The sequence below is a fragment of the Calypte anna genome, chromosome 6 (assembly GCF_003957555.1).
Source record: "Calypte anna isolate BGI_N300 chromosome 6, bCalAnn1_v1.p, whole genome shotgun sequence".
Taxonomy (NCBI): Eukaryota; Metazoa; Chordata; class Aves; order Apodiformes; family Trochilidae; genus Calypte; species Calypte anna.
The window spans coordinates 7,153,571-7,177,468 of NC_044252.1; the positions used below are offsets into that span (position 1 = coordinate 7,153,571).

Consider the following 23,898-nt stretch of genomic DNA (forward strand, 5'->3'; position numbering starts at 1 on the left):
CAAGTAATTTTCTTTTTCTAGATGGAGGAAAAGCTTTCTGAAGTGATTTTCACTGTGAACACCATTAGAAAGACTCTGCTGTTGAAGTAAACTGCACTGCCATGTGGAGAAAAAGAAATAAAGAACCTTTAAAGGTGGCTACTGTTCAGTGTCAAGAGGCAATGCACAGAATACTCAACCTGTGGATGAATTAAATAGCAGCTCATATTGCCAAGGAAGTCCTATTATGTCACTAAAGATGCAGAGTCAGTGGATTCTGAATCAAGCTGTTTTCAGCCCTTTCAAGATTCCAGTGAAATCCACTTTCAACATTTTCTCTTGCTGTTAAGAGAAAAAGAGTCAGTGCTCATTGCAGGAAGGATGCCTTGCCATCTTCTCCCCTTATTTTACTCAGAAAAGTTGTATTTTGCAATAGAAAGAAGACATCAACCTTTTCTTAGGTGATAAATAGGTGATTCTTAGGTAATAAAAGAATCAATTTGAGAATATTTTTTTCTCCAGTAAGCCTTCTGCACTGGCTTATGAAAAACACTCAGAACAGTATGTGAAGCACAAACACATCCTTCCAAAAGACTTAAATATCCTATGCCTTTCATAAGGATTATAGGGTGTCTAGGGGAAAAAAGGGTTGCTTGCTCTAAATAATAAAAAAAAAACCCTATCACAGCTTTCAGTAATCAAGTGCTTTTCCACAAGGGAACTCAGATACCAGTGGTGATACTTTACAAATCAATCATTCATCTTTTAAGCATAAATTCTTCAGCTGATACAGTCTCCACTGTGTTCTTTTACAAGGAATTCAATTATCATTTATAGTAAAAAGAGTTGCAAAACTATTGCACTTTAAATTAAAGTGCTAAGTTGTTTCAGTCTAAGCAATTCCTTGAACAAAAGAGAAGCAGAAATGGGGCCTTTTAGAGCCATGATAGAAATTTTTAGATCAAGAAATGAGCACTCAATCGCACTAAATATTATTTAAAGTTAAAAAGTTAAGAAACCCAATGTTAGTTGCATAAAGACTGTTCCAAACAGAATTTATATGCACAAGGGGTCAGGGACAGCTGCACAGATTTAGGATTTGGCTTGCATCAAAACATTACTACTCAAGTATAAACAAACATCGTCTCTTTTCAGTCTCTCACATAGATCACAACTTACTTTTTACCTTAGAGATTTAGTTCTTTTGACATTGCTTAAAAGTCTGATAGCTGAAGGAGGATGTAGCTGCATTTAGCTTGTGGTGAATTAAAATGAACTGAAGACAGACTGAAACAACTAAAGGGATTTTTGTATTTAATAGCTAAAAGCTGTCATTCTTTAAAAACAAACTCTTGAGAGAATGCAAAGCTGAAATACTGACATGTAAAGTAAAAGTTCATTAAAAAAATGCTATAAGGATATCGCTGCAGATGAAATATGTGCTATTGCAGTAAAGTCTCTTTCTCTCCCCAAATGCAATACATAAGCACTGAAACAGTTCTCACACAAGAGCATCTATTTTTGAGAGCTTTTGTAGGTGTTCAAATTCATGGTGACAGAAGTTCCAACTATGCACACTAATGAAAATATCTCCCTAGCTTCTAAAAGAGCTGGGAGATATCTGATGTCTTGCTATCAATTGTTTTATTTAAACTAAGCAAACTTCACAACATCTTTGCTCTGGGTAAGTAGAAGGAATAAAACCTGACATATCAACACCAGAAGGGAAAAATCCCTCAGAAGTGCAAGGTGCAATGAATCCAAACATTGATCCAGAATCTTCAAGCCTGTGATTTTAATGACTACAACTTCTACTAAGTTCCCTCTATGTTCTCACCCTGATGGGGCCCAGCATGTAAGTGCACACATTACAAACATTACACATGCAGACTTACGTGTGTGTGTGTATATATATATACACTTACACTTTATATATATATGGGTGTATACATATGTATGACTGGAAATTTCTCTATATATTTTACACATCCCCTTATACATATATTTCAGAATAAGCTCCGTGAAAAAAATTTAATTGCATCACCTATATGAGAAGTGATAGTTATATAAACGTCAGTATGCTTAGGAAGCTGGCTTTTGTTACACACTAGCACCACAATGTTGCATAGACATTTCTAAATTTAATGGGATTAAATTCTTCATGTATTTGCTTCATAGATCAGAAAAAAGAATAAAGGATATACTTTTTTCTGTGACTCTCCTAAAATAGCAGAAAAGAGTCTTAAGTTTCTCCGGCTTCCTTGGTGACCGTCCTTCAAACAATCTGAAAAATAAGAAATAAAAGCAAATAAATTGACTGGAAGAATATAGGGCATGGTAATTAGGCTACTTCCTAATTGTGATTGGATTTTTTAACTACTATGCACATATTTTGATTAGCCTTGCATTTAAATAGTGTGAAATTAACTCTCTAGTCAGCCCTCTGTAACACAGGTCTTTAGGAGTAACACATCAGTTCCCTTGCTAAATTTCTGATGAAGATGGTAAGTGTATGACTCCCTCATTCTTACTCATTTTGCAATACTGAAAAACACAACTTCAACAGGAACACTGAGGAAAGATACCAGTTTTATTTGCAAGTCTGCCTTGGACTAAAGGAAGTGATCAAGGGGTGAAAACATGTATGTTGAGTATTCCAAGATCCAAACGTTGTATTACCCTACTTCCAGCTCAGTGACTTCATAGAACTAATGCAATCATATTGCTTGCAAAAACTGCACTGCACCAGCAGCATTTCTAAAGAAAAGAACCTGCCTCCAACAGAAATGGCTTCATCCACTGCACTACTACTGGCATTCTAACAATCACTTGTAAAAACCTAAGCATTAAAAAGATGCAACCTATTTTTAGCCATTAAGTGTATTCTTTTAATGCTAGCTGAAATACTTTTACTGCATCATCTATCTTCTGGCAACTAGAACACACATTACTTAATTTCACTTCCAAGAGAATGACAAGGCACTCTTATAGGCAACACCTAATGGAATTTATCTGGAGGGAAGAAGAGCGGCGACTTCAGAAATAATATCCTTTGAGTAAGAAATACACTAAAAGAGTCTGATACAGTAAAAGCCCCAAGGATGCAAGATTCACCCCCAATAAAGAATCTACGTAAAGGAATGACACAACATTATTCATTTGTTCCCATGCACTGGAATGACAACCTGCCTTTAAAACCAGAATACTGTCAGATAAATTAAGCTTTTAGTTGTGAAGTAGATTAGATTTTTTTTTTTAGTATTTGAAATTCCTAAATATACATGCTGAAGACATCAGTTCCATCCAAAAATCTATTCTTAGTCACAGAAGCTAATTTAAAAATATTTATAAAGGTTTTATGAAAACTTCTTAATTCTTGGAATAATTAATCAGGACTTCAAGAGCGCAGAGTCCAGATTTTCAGTTTATTTTAAAATGGGCCAATATGCAAGTTCTATTGAGAAGTTGTGCTTGTACAAGTAAGAAGGGATTCATAAAAGAAAGAGCTGATGTGTGTGTCTGCAGGTCTTGCCTAAATGCATAAATTATACCTGACTTTTTATCTGGCAGTCTCACTTGGTATGAATCCTTTAAATTGGTTCATTTATCTATTAGCACAATCATTCTTTTACGTGGTTTTTCACCTCTTTACATCAACTTGAATTCTTGCTTATGCTGCAAACTCTCAAGAGATACACGATTTACCTTCACTAGCAGGCTGGGCACAAGTCCAGAACCAGAAAAACTATGCCTGAAATCAGTCAGATCAAGGTAAAAGGCAATGGCAAGGCATGGCTTCACCCATTAGAGCTACTCACCAAAATGCAGTCACTCTTTCAATTAGGAAATTTCAATGAAATATTTTTTTAAATCCAAAGTGTTCAGCACTGGTCTGTCTTTCATCCTGTTACAAGCTGTGACAACTATCCCTCTCTTTCTCCTCTGTCATTAAAGCTAGAATAATTCTGGATTTGCTTCTGAAAAAAACCTCATTTAAAGCACATAAATATTCCCCAAAACCATCTAAAATTACAATAATGAGAAGAGATATCTATATTTCTGCTCCATTCCTTTATGGCTGGGTAAAAGCCACAGAACAGCACAAAAGAATTTGAAAAGCTCTGGGTTCTGGCACAGGTATCTCTTCCTGTAGAGGTACATTCCATACAGTGGGGATAGAAGAATATTGTAATATACAAAATTATTTGCATTTTGATCTAGCAGCTATGTGCATCCTGTATCAGCTCTTTTATCACCCTTCTCCTCCTCCTCACAGGATTTGCTTTTTTTTTTTCCACTATGCCTTAACAAAGTAGACTTTCTCTTTGAAAATGCACTGCTAGATAGAAAAAAAAAATTAAAAATTGTTTTTAAAAAATAAAAGCAGGCAACACCAGTCTTGTGCTTTTATAGGATTGAACCCTCTATAAATTATGTTTGTCCAAAACTGAACACTCACAGAATGACAGCAATTTAAGGCAGGGTGAAGACACTGTCTTAGATTAATATGCTTGGACTTCATATTTTCTGTCTAGAAATTGCCTTTATTAGTGAACTAGTGGCAAACCTAAGGTGGTTATCTGCAAACATGCTATTTTACTATATGTAGGTCTGAAAAATAAAAACCACAAGTATATTATTTGCATATTTTCATATAACCAGACCATGGAATTCTTGCCTTCAGCTGTTTCAAGCCATAGTGCTTTACAATATTAGGAATTGGCTTTAAAAGCCAGTCAAACAAATGCAAATCTCCACAGATTTTAATGTGCTATCAAATGGCCCTAAACCTTCATAGTTTATATTTGTTGATATTCACTCAGTTGAATTTGATTTCTTCATACAGTCTTTTAAATTTCCACAGAAATCATATTGCAATGGCACCAATGATTCAGAAACCATCCACCAAGCTACACTGAAGTCAGAAGAAAAGAATAAGAGAAAAAAACCTAAACCTCTGCCCCTCAATCCACAGGGGCAGCCAAGCTTTCTTAAGGGCAGCACATGGTAACCAGTAATACTTGTGAATGCAACAGTAAAAGCAAGTGATATTTACAACAATGGAATATGGCCCAGGGCTGTTCCATTGATTTAAGTGAGGATACAACACAGGAAAGATATAAATGTTTTAACCTTGCACCTCGCTTCTGAAATAATCCATTAGGCAACATTATGAGAAATCATCTTTTTGAAGCAAATATCTCTGTTTAGAAGGACAAAGCTAGATGAAGGCATCAGTATGATATTAAAATTCTTCTTCAAGGTCCGAGAAACAGATTCTACTTAAAAAAAAAATACCCCAAAATAAGTGGAAACCACATAATCAATTTCCTGACAGAAGAACACATGGCCAAAACGCATTAATTCCAATTAAAGAACTCATCCAAATGAAGTGCACTGTAAATCAAATGCAAAGCCCTGCAAGCCCTCTTTCAGACAAAGTAATTGAAATATTACTGGCAACTGCATATGTAAGCTGTTTTCCCTTGTACAAAATGTTCCCACTGCCAGGCAGGTACCTTCAATTCAGCAGATACAGGAGCTAAGAAAGCTCACAGTGCTGATCACCAAACAACTGAAGATTCATCCCTGGCTTCCAAACCAGGGTAGTGGCAATTTAATCAAATAAAAGACCTGTACAGAGATACACTTAAATATTCAAGGAATCAAGGTCAGATATTTTAAAAAGTAAGGAAAACACAGAGCACGTTGTTACTCACTGTGGCTAAATGAAAACTCTTTCCTAGCAAATATTCAGGTGCTTAATTCAGTTGTTCTAAAGAGAAATAAAATGCTAAGAGTTGATAGTGAAAAAACAAAATAAATTTCTAATAAATCACTCAATAACTGTCAGTAAACATACAGTAAAGTTACAAGGCAGCCTATACTAATTCACTGATTCTTACAAAAACGAGTGCATTGGTTTTCATCAGCTTTTTCCTAAAATTTTAGGGTGGAAAAAAGCATTTTAAAAATGTAATTGATATTCTGGTTTCTGCAGTCACAGTGACTGCAAACTCTTATTTTCAACCAACATTTCCACCTCAGAAAGCTGAAGCCAAGAGCTCTAAAGGACCTGCTCCTAGGCAATCCTTCGAGTACTGAGGCAAGCTGTAAATCTTCAAGATACCTCAAAGGGTTTATTTCCAACAAAGCAACATCCATATGATTTAATATTTAGAGCTACAAAAAAGTGACCTTGGAATGCACACAGTTTACTAGGGAAAAGGTGAACCAGCTTAACAGTTCCAAAATAGATTGTTTTATATTAAGATGTAATCAAAATACAGTAAAGTTTGCTTCTAAAATTCAATTTCTGAAGAGCTAAATTGATTCCATGGTATTCCTTAAAGGAATGGCTCCAATAATTTTTACAAGCAGAAGGAAGCCTTACAACCATGTGGCTTAACCTCCCAAATAATTTTGTGTTAAGTATTTCCATTCCCAGCCTGTATCTTCCCATCCCCATGCTGGGTTCACCTTGAATGTTTCTTTTCCAAGAGAATAATCACATCTCTACATTGAAATCTGAACCTGACATAAGATTCATAGAGCTGTCCATGCTGCAACAATATGCAAAAATTTGCAGTATGGATAATCCATATGGATAATCCACTAAGAGCACTTCCCATTTATAAACCCATGGCATTTTATATGTGCTGTGGTATACTTGTGGTATAGAATTTAACTATGAAAGGCAGCAGGAAGTTTCATGTATTTTAGTGTGATCTCACTAAAGATAACACAGCATCTAAACAAATGCAAGACGTTTTAGTAAAACCTCCTTTTTCTCCAACAAATAAAAGTGGAAGAAAGATTTACAAGGAATTAGTATTGATGGATGAATTTTAAGCCAGTAAATGGAATGACTGAGCAGGGGAAAGGATGTAAAGGCAGAAATGCAAATACTGAATGGACATTACCTTCAGTCTCAAGAACAGAGCTAATCACTGTGCAGAGCTTTAGTCTAATATATAGACAAAACACTTGAAAAAACAGAATAAAATAGAGCCTTACTTTTTGTATCTTGTGGCACTTCAATGCCTAAGTTTATGCAATAAATACATAAAGGGGTGGCAATACTACCCATGTGTGTTACTTAAGACTTTTATAACTCTCCATATTACCAAGGGTTACTTTCACTAAAAGGCTGGGCATGCTCAATTGCTAGCAATCTCAGTGGGAGCTGCTACTATTTCATCCTGCTAAACAGAATCCTAAAGGAAAAACTAATAGTGTTAAATGGCACGAAACCCCTCTTCATTTAGGATTACATCAGTTGCACTGGGGAGCAGCACACAAGAAGCATCTCTTCCATCTTCCTTCTGCAAAATGTAATCCCAAAAACAGAAGACAAAAATAAAAGTCTCCTTTTTCCAAAAACAGTCTCACATTTGTAATGAAGCATTTTTTTTAAGCTTTGCTTTGCAATGCTAAGCACAGCTGATCAAAGCACTTTGTTTCAGTAAGGGTTCTATCACAATATTAGACATTTTTATTCAACTGTGCATAAGATAATTTTAGTCACATGCATGTTATGGGCTACATATAGATATGAGGGTATCTAATGTCTAGGAAATCTGTATGCATTAATATCTGTCCAGAGCAAGAATCCCATCATGCAAGCATTGGAATGTGTATATAATTGTGTGCTCATAACATTATTGCACAGGATAGAGAACAATTTTTTTCTCTCTTTAAATACATGGAAGCAGTTCAGCCCACCCTGTAGGAATAAATGGAATTATGGTAATTACCTGTGTCTTTTCCCTGAGGTATTTGCCAAGAAAGTTGTTTCCATTGATTATGCACTGGATAGGATGACTCTATCCATCCTGTACCCCCTGAAATATTTCTAAGCCCCTTAAACCAGAGTGCTGCAGTACTACAACCTCACCTGAATGAAAAAGAGGTAGTTTCAGTCACCTACAGGTCAAGGACCTTTCATCAAGAATGGAGCTGCAACAAGTGTTTTATTGCTACCATTTACACTCCCCTTATGAAGAAAAACTAATTACACAACATTTCATTCCTGCTCACATGCCTGTATTTTGTGAAAAGCAACACCTCAGACCCACTTCAATCTCCAAAGCACCCTAGAGGTTGTGTGAGACAGTCCACTAGGATGCAGGAAGAAAATATTTGTGCCCTTCAAAAAATAGAAATATTTTAAAATGGTGTTTATTTCATCTTTATCTCCTCCTTTTTCTTGGGTGCAATTATATTTTAGAATGTAACATATTAGTACAATAGCACAGGTATGTAATTGATGAATAAAATACTTACATTGGTGGCTCATGCTCAAAACTGTTTTACTGATGTGGATGTGCAACCACAAAAGTCAGGAGACCACTGCCCTTGACAGCTTTAAGTACTTAAACTTCAATTACATAATATAAGATGAAAAAACCTTAGCATTTCAGTTTTTAAATCTACCTATATCCAACGAAAAATGTAAGCCCCTACCAGAAAGTCTTGCAGCTACTGAAAAAATTTTGTGTCAGAAGTAAAGGTATGCAAAGTATCCATGCTTTAATTAATGAAATTTGGCCTTTATCCAAGTCAAAAGCAGAATAATCCAAATAAGAGATTCTTCAGAGAGATGAACAGCAGACAAATTAACCAGCTGACAGCACAAAAAAAAAAAAAAGCAAAAAAGAAAAAAAAAAAAAAAAAGCCTTTTTTGAGATTTTGCACTTCCTGATAGAAAAACATAGCACAGCCTTACAGAAGTTGGGTCCAGTAACCTCTGTTCTGCTTTCCTTCTGCCTCATGTAAGTCTCTCCCACTTAACATGAATTCCATCTTTCTGTATTAAAATCACCTTCCTTCTCTCTGCTTATACAGGACATAATTTAGAATTTTTGAATTCCCTTGGTATCAAGTGGGAGAAAACCAATACATTCAATAATTCCACCTCATGGGCAATCATTTACTGCCATGTGTCATAGTTATGGGCTGTCACCATCTCAAAGCTAAGAACATCATACTGTTCAACATTACGTTTAATAGAACTTCAGCTTTAGGTTAAACAGTGACTTTTAAGATCTGCTTAAACAAAAAACTAAATGTCATTTTGTTGGTAATTACATGTAAAAAGTATCTCAGACAGCCAACTTCTCTATTGTCTGTGACTTTCCTTTTGTACCACTGTTTACTGTGGCAAGTAACTCTGAGAACTATAAACCTGCTTCAAGTTTCTATGATTTAAGAGTCTTAAAATACATCAGGTTTATACTTGACTTTGATGAAATGGTAAGATGCTAGCTCCAAGTACTCAACACCAAGGAAGAGAGAGGCAAAATGTTTTGCCCTGAGGATATAAACTGAAAGACATTCTACACCATGGTAAAAGTATGTTCCTGAGTAAATAGCTACATTGGCTAACAAGATATAACATTCAGATTGAGTTCTGTGTCAATACTGTCCTTTTACAGCTTTCTGTTTAAAGAGAATTTCATCACTTAACACAAAATGTTGATCTTATGTTTTTCAGAAAATTATACTAAAAAATAATCAATCCAAGATGAATTAGAACATAGATCTAAAGCAAGCATGAATATCAGTTTTGTAGGATCAGCGTCTGTAAACTCTGCCAACCCAGAATCACTTTTCAGAGGAGTAATGCATCGCTCAGTTCACAGCCACAAGATCATTTATGCCCCCAAGAATACTCATTAGTGTTGCAAAATTGATGTTGTTTATGAAGATACAATTGCATTACTGGTAAATTGGATTTCAATTCTCCTGGAAAAAAAATAGTATGTAGCTTGCCCATTTCCTTTCATTTACTATACATTCCATAAAAAGACACATGTATCTTAACTAGCAGGAGGTCCAGTCCCTTGAAATTACTTTAAAGGTTGGTTAAGATTAAGAAACTCAGTCCTAGTGGAACAACAGCAATGTCAGACCAGAGCATCCACTAATGTATGTGCCAGCAGATCCACCAGCTTGTGTCATTAGACATACTGCCTTCAGTTACTCATATAACCTCAAGTGCTTAGATGGGAGCTATTATAGATGTTTCATATCTCTAGTTTAAGTACAGTAGTTTTTTGAAAAAGGAAAACAGAGGAGTTACTTGACAAAGCAGCTAAGAATGGATCTGGAGCAGAAAACACAGCAAAAAGCGAAGTCAGTCCTTGTCCCATTTTCAGTCATCCAGACCCTGGACTCAAAGTTGTAGAAGTTTTTTTCCTTATACTTTACTTTTACATATCAAACTAGGTAGTTTCCTAAATAATGAAATTCTGTAGCATTAAGACACAGGTTTGACAACTTGGTCAGCAGGAGAAAGAAAAACTTCCACAGCACAGTCTTGTGTGACAGTGGATTATATCCACAGCAGCATCTTATGAAAGACAAATGCAAGAAAGTATAGTTCAATCTTCTCTTTGGTATATTTGATTGTTATTTTATATGAAAACTCTACATTAAACCACAAGCTATTCATAAAGAAGATTAGTTATGAGCATCACTATAAGATACTACTTCAAACTGTGGAACAACCATCAAAGTTGCAGATGAACTGAGAAGATGCCACACTATCCATGCTCTGTATTCAATCAGCATACATCTGCCATGGAAAAAAAAAACTATCAGTAAGAGGAGTAAGATGGCAAATTTTCATTATTTTTCTTTTGTGATGGGGTATTTTTGCATAAAGCTGCCCAATTCGTATTTTTAAAAAGAAAATTTGAACTCTTTAAATTTATCTTAATATTTCAAATGGAAGCAGTATTTTATGCTATTTAGAATGATCTTATGTTTGTCTACGTGATGCCATTCTACTAGAATTCATAAATACTAAAGGTCTCAAAGTTAAAGTACAAATTCAATTTTACTAATTCATTTCAAATTATGTTATTAATGACTTAAGAAATGTAATAAGAACATCCTTGCCAAATACAAAAGGGAAGAGTTCAATTAAAATACTATTTCATTATACACAAGTGACTTTCAGCCTTAAGCATGATGAACAATCAAAATAGACAGTCAGTGTCACAACATACTATTAAACTAAGTGTTTCAGTGTCAAAAGAGGAATGCTCACTTTTTCTTCCTCTCATCTGACAAGAAAAACAGGCAGGAGTGGGGATGTAAAGCACTTATGTTAACAGTAACACATCAAATGGCCTTCCTTCCAAGCAGCTGCAGTTATTGGTACACACCAAGCATTCAAGCAACTTGACATAAGCACTGAAGTAACATGTGTCAAGCATCAGAAATCTTTAACAGAGGCAAAAAACCCCCAAACAACCAAAGGAAATAAAGCAAAAAGGAAAAAAGAGTGAATTCTTAATATCTTGCACTAGCTGCCTGTTGTTGTGTCGAACACATTTATATCTTGGGGGGAAGAGAGGCAGAAGTCACAACATGCTAGTTAGTACTGAATAAAAACCTAAATTGGGGAGAAGGCACAGTGAGGAGGGGACAGAACAGCACTGAAATAATGTAAAAAAAGGTTTTAATGCTTAAGTCTGCATAAAGTACACTTTAAAACGACTGCTGTATAAAACTGAAAACACAAGAAAGAAATAGCTCACACAGTTGTGTGTCTAACTTAAGACACAATTTTTTTTTCCAGTTGAGGGGAGGAAGCCTTCTGTATGAACACAAGGAGGGCATGCACAAGGGAATCAAGGAACACCACATTTGCTAAAGAAAAAAAAATCCCCATCCACTCAGTAATTTTGCTTTGTTAGGAAACCATGGCAGATAATTCCTTTGTACCCAAAGAACCAAGTCATTCATTCACAGTTGTGTAGCAGATGAATTATGCTGAGAACTAAGTCTGCAAAAAGTTGCAGATCATAATACTGTGGGGAGAAAGGGCTGCTGTGTGGAACAATTTGTTATTCCCATTCCTAAGCAGACAGAGCAGAACAGCAGCCTCTAAAGTCCTTACACCAAAACACTGTTATACAGAGGGGGAAACAAAAATACTCAAACATTTTAACTTCACTCCTTGCCTACTGCCTTGAAGCTTTTACCAGTCTGATACAGTAACTGGAAACATGTTTATTGTCTGTCCTTGCCACTAGTGAACTACCTACTCAGGAGGAGAAAAATCCAGAGCCAAGAGGAGGAAAAAGAAATAGGATGCTGTCCTTCCCCCCCTCCTTTTAGATTAACTGTCAGGTTACATACAATAGCAGGATAGAAAACAGTATACATTCTTGTAGTACTCTAACTACCACTCTCTTCATTCTGCTTTTCCTTTTATAGAATCATAGAATTGGCTGGGTTGGAAGGGACCTCTGAGATCATCAAGTCCAACCCTTGAACCACCGTTGTGGTTGCTAGACCATGGCACTGAGTGCCACATCCAGTCTCTTTTTAAATATCTCCAGGGACGGAGAATCCACTACTTCCCTGGGAACCCCTTTCCAATGTCTGATCACCCTCTCCGTAAAGAAATTCTTTCTAATATCCAACCTAAACTTCCCCTGGCACAACTTGAGACCCTGCCCTCTTGTCTTGTTGAAAGTCGTCTGGCAAAAGAGACCAACCCCCACCTGGCTCCAACCTCCTTTCAGGGAGTTGTAGAGAGTGATGAGGTCTCCCCTGAGCCGCCTCTTCTTTAGGCTGAACAGCCCCAGCTCCCTCAGCCTCTCCTCATAGGGTCTGTGCTCGAGTCCTTTCATCAGCCTGGTTGCCCTCCTTTGGACCTGCTCCAGGACCTCAAATCCTGACTTTGCCTCTATCCTACTCTTGTCTTATTCACTGCCTTTCACACCTCTATTCTACTTAACTCCTCTGCTCATTATCATGAAAAATACACAGTGGGGGAAATTTTAGTTAAGTAAAAACAAGAAGGAAACTGGAATTACTTGAAAATCACAAATTGGCAAACACTGAGGAACAACAGGGGACACAAGATTCCCTTCTTTTCTCCCAGTTTTGCAGCAATATTCTTGCACTTACACAAATAAAAATGGCTTTTTATATAACTAAAAGCTGATCATTACCTCATGTATAATGCAAAAGGAAGGCCTAAAAGATCATCTGCTGTATCACCCCTTTAAATAACCTTGTTAGCACCTACCATGAGTAGTAGCACTATGAAGCCAAGTCAGAAAACACAGAAGGACTGACTGGAATACAGCAGAAAATCCTGAATAGTGAATACCTCATACTGGTCATTCTTTAAGTATATAGCAGGAAACTATTTACCTAATAATTTCCCAAGGCTTTTTATTTAAAATCAGTTCAAAACATTATGTCCTCAGTTAATCACTAGTATTACACTGTAGTACTGTGACTTCTACATTGCTGTGTAAAGTTCATAGAAGAGAATATGAATTTATTCCAGTGATTTAGCAGCACTGTATGCTGTAGCTGGGAGGAATTTAGCTGCTTGACTTCTAGCTTGTTTAAGTTCTAACAAAACCTGGTACCTTTAAGTCCTTTAAAAAAATAAAAATTAGCTAGAAGCCTGTAGCTGGTACAAACAGAACTCTTTCCAGAACTTACCATCTTCTTTCACTGCTCTGAACATAAAATTGTTTTAACAGTATTTTTGGATGGTATTGGAGGGTATTTTTCCTTTATTTGTATTTATGAACTAATGGTTGAAAAGTATGCTGAATTGCATAGCACATTAATGCCCACTCAATCTATCCAAGCTCCAGACTGATAGACTTAAGGTTCTGTCGACACAGACATGTATGGGAATGCACAGAAGAGGACAAATGCACAGTATTCTGCAGCAAGAAATGTCACCATGCTCTTCCCTGGTTTAAAACTGAAAGAAGCACATTTTAAAAATAAAAGATATAAAGAAAAAATTCTAATCAAATCTGTAATCTGATGTAGAGGACAAAAGGATTAAGTGTTCATTTAGAAATCAGAGTATTTTTAAATTCTTATTGAGGATGCCTTTATCTTAACATGCAAATGGCAAGACATGGATGCTGAAGAATCAAGTCCTGTTGACCTAACTTAAGGTGCAGATCACTGCTGACACAGAGGAAGCAACAGAAATGTGGCTGACGTAACACTGAAATTTAATTTAAACACATATAGAACATCTGAAGCACAAATGAAACACACCATTCACAGAAGAATGGCATATGATCGGGTAGAGAATTGTGTAATTATGGCAGAGCAAGAGCATGTTTGTGCATGAGCATGCATAAAAAAAGGAAAATTTGGATTATCATCATCCTGCACACAAGATTCTTACATGGGTGCAGTTTTCTCGTCCCTTAGGGGTAACCAGAAACTGCTGAAATTAGTGACAGTAATATTAAAGAAACAATGAATTTCTCCCCTCCATGATAATAATATTTTAATTGAATGTTTATCAGCTCCATTTACTCCAGAGTGCCATACCTGTTGAAGTTAATGTCTGGATAACTAGAATACTCGGACTTCAACTTCGCATTGCGACGTGGAAAAGTACAGAAGAAAGCATTGGCCAGGAAACTAGAGATCTGTTCCTGTGACATTGTGATGGAGTGATTCATCTTTTGTTTCAGTAGAGGTATTGGCTACCAAGAAAAGAAGTGAGGGGAAGGGAGAGGCAGGAGAGAGAAAAATAATTAGCTTACCAATTTTGAAAGAAAAAACAGAGGCACAAAATTACATTTGTTAAATTAGAGCAAGAGTAATTTAGGCCACTGGTGAACCCTTTAATCAGCAGCACCATTGAAGTCAAGAACAGTTCCTTAAAGACAATTCAGAAAAAAGCTTGCTTGATAAACTGCAGATTTCTAATCAGTAGTAGAAAGGAACACCAAAAAAACCATAACTTATCAAGCAAAACCACGAGGAACGGAGGGGAGAAAAAAATAGACAGGACGTTACAAATCCTGTGCAATCTTAAAAGATTTAAGTGAAAATCCACTTTCAATAGGTATATAGTTAGAACCCTTAAGGAATGCTGTCAGCTGATAATACTTGTAAGAAGTGCATGATTTTATTTTTTTTTTTTTAAACAGAATGAACAAACAGCTCAGCTTCACTTTGGTCTTCAGTTTTGAGTTTTATTTGACTCTAGCCAGGGTTTTTTAATATAAACTCCCTTAGCTGGCAGCGTTTTACTCACCTGGGTGCAGATACTAGGGAGACAGAGTGCCAACTTCACCATATCAGGAAGAATGGACTGGAACAAATGCTGAGCCTCTGCATCTTCAAGAACCTGTTAAAAAGAAAGAAAGGGACTTTAAAAAAAAAGATGATGATATTAAAAGTTTGTGAAAATAGGACCCATCCAAAACATACAAGAGAAAAAAAAACCAAAGTCCAATTAGCTTCAATGCAAATTGGTAGCATTTTCATGGTAGTACCTCACTGTGGTTTACTTGGCAATTATCAATTAACTGAAATACAGACACAACTCTTAAAAGCTACATTTGAGTAAACATGACACCAAGTATCCTTGATTAAGGGCAAGAAGGAACCAAGAAACCTTGACTGAGTTATTTTTTTATTCTTTCCACAACAACCAAATTCTCAGCTGAAAGCAATCACTACCTAGCCACAAAAGTAGTGGAAAGATTTCTTAAGGTTCATATTCAGATCATAATCCTGTGAAACTCTTCTGATAAGAACATATGAAATGAACAGCTAGGACAAGAGCAGTGCTCTGCAGCAGCAGCAACAGGAAATGCTATGTAAGAAGAGCAGAGAGCCTGGCCACTTTCTATGGCCCATCCCCACCATCTTCCTTTAAGAACTATAGCCATTTGGATTAAGTACATCAGAGGTGCAGCCTGCCTGATCCCACGTGTGAAGTTGCAGTCTTTTCACTCTCTTCCTGTAAGGCAGGAGCCTACAATTATTTTCGCTGACCCCCTCTACCTGCTCTAGTGTTCACCCTGAGATGGAATAACATTGAAGAAAATGGACACACCAATGTTTTACAAAGCTTCTCAAAGCTTTGGCACTGAAAACCAAGTCACATCAACCCCTTCTTGTCCTATTCCCCACTGCCTTCCTGACACTCTGTAGCCCACCATTGGCATCTTTGGCTGCCCAAGCCTATCAAGCCAACACATTCAGATAAGATCTGTCTTCTAAGTGATCTTTTGCGTCAGACAATCCAAGCTCTGTGTCATTGTTTAACACTGGCCTGGCAATTAAACTGAATGACAGATGCTCTCTATTAATCCCCCTCTCCTCCTGATAAAGAAAGGAGAGAGAATAAGGGAGAGAGACTTATGGGTTGGAAACTAAACTACATAGCTCTAATGAAACAGCAATGATAAATAGGAAAAATTACTAAATCTATACAAACATACAGGAAAATTGATACCATGTTCCTTCCCCTCTTCCCCCCAGTAACTCTCACATCACCACTGAGGCTGCAGAGCAGCCCTGGGAAAGTCCAGGCTGGACCCCTGGGGTCAGCAGCAGTTGGGAGCTGGAGGCAGGAACACACAGATTCAGGCTGGCAGGGATCAGGAGCACAGGCAGAGGAGCAGGCAGAATCCTCCCAAGATGCCAAAGCAAACAGGGACAGGCAAAGAAGGGGAAGCAGGAAGGGGTTTGACCATTGTGATCCCTCAAATATATACTGAGTATGAGGTGTATGGGATGCAATACTCTGTTTGGTCAAATTCTGCCATCCTGTCTGTTGCTCCCCAAAGGAGGGCTCCCCAGAGGAGCCTTTTTACTCCCCCTTTTTACTACTTCTCTCCTTGTGGAGGGTAAAATGTTCCTCAGAGCTAAGCAGTGCCCTTGACTCTGCACACCAGTTCCTGGCTGTACCTATAAACGTGGAGTGTTACCAGTCCTAGAGGCAGACACTGCCTGAGAAACTTGCTGTTAACTTCAGCAAGTGCAGCTACTTACAAGAGACTGAGCTGAAAGCAAAAGTACAAGACAGAAAATCACCTTTTTCCTGGCCCAAACCAGGACACTCTGTAACTCACACTTCAATGCTGAGTTTCACACAGACCTCAGAATACAGAAAGATACTGGCTGTTGTCTTGAGAAGAGGAAAATATGGTGCCTCTGCATACTGCTCCCCATAAACAAGATGAAAATATTGTTGGGAGGCTAATAACATCTGTCTTCCAAGAACATTAAAATAACTACAGAAGTATCTCTGCTCTATTCATTCCCATACTCAGAAGAATGAGTACTCAGAAAGTTTAAAAGAAAACAAACACAAACAAATGCTCAAAGGATTAACAATTTATGGTCGGGAAGGGGATAAAATAAAGCAATGCCAACACCTGCACAATTACTTGTCATCATTATGCATGCTGCTCACAGAGGGTAAACAAATAGGGTTTAAATTTAAAGTTTTAAATTGAAACATGAACTTTTAGAGAACAGTAAGCCTAGGAAACATAAAAAATCATTCAAAAGGATCCAGGAATATAGAACTTTTTACTGAAAGTCAACTGTTTGGGTTTTTTGGTGGTGGTGTGGTTTTTTTTTTTGGTTGGCTTTTTTAAGGTTAAAAAACCTGAAATAAGCAATAAACATTTCTCCCCTGTTGTTGGCTGCATATGCACTTACATGTTTATACCGTGTAAGTCAGATACTGAAAATTATGTCCAAATCTTGATCATAAGCTCTAGCAGGTAACTTTGCTCTGTTCTTCGGCACAATGTTTTCAAGTGCCATAAAGTAATAAAATAAGCATTTAAAAGCTGACATTTCAGATCTCAAGATGAATGAATGAATATATAAGTTAAATCTATTCAAAAGGTGACATTTAACCTCATAGGTCTACCAGATTGTCAAATTCTGATATTCTCTCCCCTTTGGGTAACACTTCCTCTCCTTTGAAGTTGACACATAAGCAGTAGCCGCTATGCTTTGCTGACTGCCACAGACTATACAGTATCACTTATCTGGTGACACATTATGGCACCAGACTTTGTCATAGCTGTCAAGACTTCAACCTTTTCTTTATGCTTCTTTGAAAACAATATAATAATAGTATGAGGCAACTGCTTCCCAAAACAGAAGCAGATCCAGCAATTGCACAGCTCAGTTCTGATACAGAATGCACAACTACAAAGGTCACTTAAACTCTGAAATTCTACTTTTCCTCCTCCTTACCTTCCTAAATATGTACCAGAACATGCACTCCTCTCTACATTATTTCTGTATATGACTTTCACTAGCTCTTTATTAATGAAAAGCTCAAAATTTGGAGCTGTTAGTGCCCTGAACTGTTCTCACTGGACTTCAGAAAGATTCTTCTTACACGTAAATGACAAATAAGGTGGGTTTTCTTGTGACCAGTGTCAGATGCCATGAAAGACTTACTACATTTTCACAAAGCTACTTAGAAGGACTTTAAGATGATCATTGTGACTTCACAGATTTTGCCAGAGTCCTAATTCTGCACTGCTCCATAACGAAAACGCCAAGTAGCACCATTTAGAATACTCCTGTGTTTAGACAAAGGTCTCCTAAATATTGCAGGAAAAGACAGCAATAGTTTTCAAGCTCAGTTTGCTTCTTCCCATGCTTCACAAAACATGTATTTTGTGAAGTACATAATTCAAGAACTCTGCTTCTCAACTGCAGCTGCTATTAAAACAAAAAACAAAACAACATGAAAAACAAAACAAAGTAAGTCCAGCAGCCAATAAAACCTAAAAAATTACTCCTTGGGGAGCTGTTCAGTCCTGTGCTTCATATTTATATCTTGGGGCTATAAACCCACTGCTGAACAGTGGCAATAAGTCAGAAACACTTATCCTTCCTTGCTTTAAGTTTCTAAAAGATTTGAGTAAACTTGAGTCACAGTCACATCCATGTGAGCACAACTTACCCTGTCCATTCATGGACTTGTCCTGTACAGGTAATATACCTATGTGGTTCCTATGGAAAAGAACACCTGCAAACACCTGGCTGCTTTGCCCTCATCCTCTTTTGACCACTGAGCCAGTAGGAAACCAGAGCTGCACCTTTGTAGACCAAGCACTGTCACTGCATAATTTCAGCTATGCTCAGAGCAACACAATAGAGTGCTGAGACACCACAACCCAACCTGACAGACATCCCACAATGCAAATGCCATAGTGGGAGAACCAAACAATTGCAGAGAATACCTGGAAACAGAACTGAATTAAGACATTTATTTATTTCAAGGTAAACCCTCTTTAGGACTCAGTGAGCTACTAATGTAAAATGCAGTCTCGTATTTCAAGTCACATTACATACTCTATTTTTTTGTTGCTGCTGACAGGGATTGAGAGAATGTCATTCTATCCCCTCAAACACACACACACACACACACCCCATTTTACCAGCTCCCATGGTCATCTGATAGTTTCCCAAAATCCTTCAGCTTGCTAATGCTACTGGAAAACAACTTAAGGCAGGGAGAGCCTTCCACTACATTAGTTGAACCAACCTACCAAAAAGTCTTGCTTTACTAGATGGTGTGCAAGGTGGCTGGTAGAAGAAAACAGAACCAGTCACACCCCTTGTCAAAGGGCTACAAGGACAGGTAGGTACCAGTTACAACTCTTCTCACTGAAAAGCACTAGGAGGTTAGAATAAACTACTTTATTTACCTCCTCTAGTTTCCTTACAAACTAATTCTGCAGGAAATACATTGAGCTGTCAAATCAATCCCAATTCTTGAGCACTTGTCTGATTAGAAACCAGGGGAAGGATAAAGTAATCTTTGGAGGGAAGAGAAAAAAAAAACCTGTAACACTGGATTATGCAGGAAGAACCTTATTTGAGAAGAATGTTTCTGACATTTATCAAAACCACAGACTGACACTTCAAAAGGAAAAAATAAGACAGCTTACAAGGCAGAGGTTAATCCTTTGTGCTTAATTTTTCCCTCCCTGAGGGCTCATTCACATCTTCTGCCAATCCAAAACACCCCTAACAGCAGCACCTTTGTTCCCAAAGCTTTTCAACATTTAAATTATATCTAAGGGGAAGACGTATCTTTATTTTTCCATCTCCTCTTAATGGTTTAGAAGCCCCAAATTTATACTACCAAGGTTCTAGAAATCTAACCTCAATCTTTTTTATTGCCAGTGAATGAGATCTCAGCCCTGATTCTCTGCAGGCCACCAACAGACTCTCCCTGTCTACTCTTGCAAAGCAGTTCTATCACCAGCAGAAGCACCACAACCATTTCCAAAGGGGAGGCAGAGTCCTGGAAGAAAAATTGAATACTGCTTTCTAAATACTGTTGAGCTGCACTTGAGAAGTACAAACAATCAGTTCCCAGGTTCAAACTTTCACCTCACTTAACACAGTACTTAAGGGAAAAAATCCATAGTAGTGCCATGATTTTAAAACCATCGCCTAAGAGCTGTAGTGTGAAAGCATCCCAAAGCCATCAGATATTTAACTGCAATTTTTTTCAGTCAGTTTTGACACTGGTAACCTTGGCACTAGAAGCTTCATGAGACAACATAGCTATTGGCCCAAGGAAAGCTGTATTTTCTTTAGCATTACCAAAAAACCCCCAAAAATTCAAGCTCAGACAGAAGGGGAAAAAGAAAGATCAACTAAACACAATAGCATTGTAGATTTTGACAGATTTATAGACTGCTTTTTGACTGACTGACAGCAATATAGACCCAAAATAACCATTATCTTTAGAAAATTATCTGGTGATTCAGATTACATAGGCCAAATAAGACCCTCAGACCACCTCCAAGAATACACACACTGCCCACCTCTGCAAAATGTCTTTAAAGAATGCATGGCAACAAATAAACTCCACAAGTAAACAACATAAAGAAACACAATTTTTCAGATGAAAAAACAGGAAAAAATAGGAAATAGTTACACTGCACTTAATTTATGCCTTCGTAATCAACCTAACAATGGCAATGCTTCTTCATTGCTTCCCTACTTCTGTGTACACTTTTTCAGAGAGTTTTTCTCTCGAAAGCTTGGACTATCATCAGTTTTTGTTTATTCTGACTGCTTCAGGCATAAAAAATAATTTTAAAGGAACAAAGCAACAAGGGAAAGCCACCAAAACAAAAAGGAACTTCTCTTAGTCATTTGTGATAGATATCTCTGAATGGGCATCTATAACTGCATAGATTCACACATATGCCAATGGAAGCAAAGAAATCTCTGTTCATCTGTCTCCTGCCCCTAAAATAAAACAAGTAAATATCAGCAGATAGCTCCTAAACCAAGAACAGTTATATTTACTAAATTTGTTTCTTTTAAACAAGAACATTCTCCATACCATGAAAAACTAGAGAAGAGAGACACAGGATGTACTTTTGCATTGTTTCAAAGCATTAAATATCCACAAACAGTACAATTAAAACTCTACACCTGGTATGTGTGGATGTCCCTTCCCTGGTAATTCAGTCCATAGTCTGATGCAACCATCACTGAGGTGGTGCTTACAAAACACCATTTAAGAGATGCTCAGCTGCTTTGCTGAGAGAGTACATTTAACTAACAATAAGCCTGTAAAACTCAGTACTCAGTGCTACTTCTCCTCTACAGTGTTTAGCTTCTGAAGTTTGAATGCTGCATATTCCCTCCACCTCAAAAAAGCTCACATTTTGTTCCATATGGGAACAAACTGGCTTCTGCTACTGTGAAAAGAAAACCTTTCATTGCACACTCAAAAGACCTTTTCAGTAAGGATTTAAAAAAAAGGTAATCTGATGTAATGAAAATTATTTGAAAATATCTGGACTAAAAAGAAATCCAGCAAGGAGCAATGGATAGGCTATTTTCAGCCTTGGGACATTTTGTTTCTTGCTTAAAAGCCTACATTTGTAGTGCTGACATCTCTGTACAATGCTCACTTTTGTTAGTACTGTCCAGACAATTATAAAAATAATTTCTCAAAAACCCAGTCACCAGAACAATTTGGTATTTTAAAATTCCTTCTATTTCCAGTATTGATGATTACAGCAATCATTTTTCCAAGCAGCTCACTCAAACCACAAAACTTACAGGAAAAACTGACATGTCTACTGATTTTATTATTTTGTTCTTCTAAAAGAAGATAGCATATACATCCCCATGCCTTCCTATGAGCAATGTTTCATACTAGTACTATGCCACAATGGGGTCTGTGTGACACGTTGCTTCTGCTGCTCCATTTCAACCCAGCAAAGTCATAAGATTGTAAAAATGGACAAAAGTTCAGGAAAGCTTCACAAGTTGTCTGCTACTGATAAACAAAATATACCTGGAAATGTCTAACAGCAAGAAAAGCAAGTAGCCAGCAGCACATCCTCACAATGCTTTTTACTTGTAATAATCAGTTTCAGGAATTTCCAGAGTCCATCACAGTATCTGTGTGGACATGAATGGATTCTTTCTACAGGAATGTCTCTAAATTCCTCTGAAACCCAATGTAAAGCCATAGTACATCCCCTACCAAGGAACTTCAAATCATTTTTATTCAGTATCTAAGTAATCAGTCTTGTCTGCTTTTGAATCCCTTATCTGCTGTCCCTTAACTGCCATACTAGAAGAACTGACAGTCATTTCCTCTTCACCTTCCCTTACATTCATTTTGGACACCACTGTATACCCACTCCTCCTCTTTTAACCAAGAAGAAAAGATGAAACAGTCCTACAACAGTCATCATAGAGGTGTTCCTCATATGGAAACTGTTACATATTTTGCCATGAGAAGAGTCAGGACTGGTGTCTTTTCTCCATTATATAGACACAAACTTTCCATCAAAATGATCAAGCTTGAAGAGTCCAAATAAACATACAAATAGTTATAGATATGTGAGCATCTGCAAGTTGTATTGTGACCCATTTTTCAGAGGACTTAGAGAAGCTCAGAGACAATCAGCCTATGCCACACAAGTTTACATAAACTTCAGTCTTCAGTCTATGCTTCTGAGGATATCAGTGAAACTATGTCTAAACTATTTGCCATTTCCAATACACGAGTAACCACATGAGACTACAGTTTGTCTTTTAATGACATTCCTAAATACTGGATTTAATCCTTTTCCCTACTGAATGGCATGCAGACATTACTTAACAAAGGAACTTTACAAACACAAATACTTGGGCAATCATAAATGCCAACAGCCTGCATACATGACACTAGTCTCTATGCTTTCCATATAGAGAAAAGCAGCAAGAGCATCTAAATTCAGATGACAAGATCCAATTCTTTCCTTTTACTGAAGTGTGTATCAGGAAAGTCTACAATATAGATAACTTGCTTGTGAAAACTGAAAAGCATATGAGCTTTATGCTTTGGGTTTGGTTTTTTTGTTTGTTTTTTTTTTTTTGAAACTAAAGCAACAGTTCTTCTCATTTCAAAGAAATTAAACCCTGTGAGCAATAAAAGTGCCCACTGTCATTTCCTTGCCTGCAGAGTTCTTTTCTATCACTGATGTCTGCTGGGATAAGTTCTTGTACCCTATACAACTAAAACAAAATTCAAAAGCATCACCTTTAAAGTTATGCACTGCTTATACAAAGTCATGTCATTTTCAGATTTAAATATACCTCTGTTCTTGAAAGAGCAGGAGAGATGCACAAAATAAGGAAATGAGGAAAAGTTCATGAAACAACACTAATATGAATTATGCTTAAGCTTTAAGACACTTTAAAGCAATAAAAAAGAAACAAAGCAGGTCCAGAACAAGCAGGCCCAATCTAAAGCAACAGACCATATGCCTATCTTAAATGATAAAGCCCTACTTCGCCCTTTAAATGAAGTTGCTGTTCTCACAGATTAGTCTAAGACATCAGCCTTGAATGACCTTACAACACTTTTTATTTCATACTCTTGTGAAAAAGCAAAAGAATTTGGTCTTTCCTTGGAGTAGAAGGCCAAATCTACCTGAAAGAAAAACTGAAACTACTACAGTACATAGCAGTGTTTATCAAAACCATGTAATAAATTCCCAACCTATCATCATTCACAGAAATAAAGCTTGTCTACAACACATCATGGGTCCCGAGACAGCTCCATATACAGCAGTTTCCTCCCATTTCCTTTTCTACTCGCTG

The 23,898-nt window shown here is 37.1% G+C and overlaps 1 protein-coding gene across 3 annotated transcripts in view; it reads right to left on the reverse strand.

Moving 5' to 3' along the window:
- Positions 1-23,898, reverse strand: part of PARG (poly(ADP-ribose) glycohydrolase) — a 61,582-nt gene that overhangs the window by 22,428 nt on the left and 15,256 nt on the right. For all 3 annotated transcript variants that reach the window (XM_030453766.1, XM_030453767.1, XM_030453764.1), the window contains 3 exons: positions 15,035-15,127; positions 14,320-14,477; positions 2,184-2,263 (listed from right to left, as the gene is read on the reverse strand). In XM_030453766.1, the coding sequence (XP_030309626.1) occupies positions 2,184-2,263; positions 14,320-14,477; positions 15,035-15,127 (331 nt within the window). The remainder of the gene's footprint in view (positions 1-2,183; positions 2,264-14,319; positions 14,478-15,034; positions 15,128-23,898) is intronic.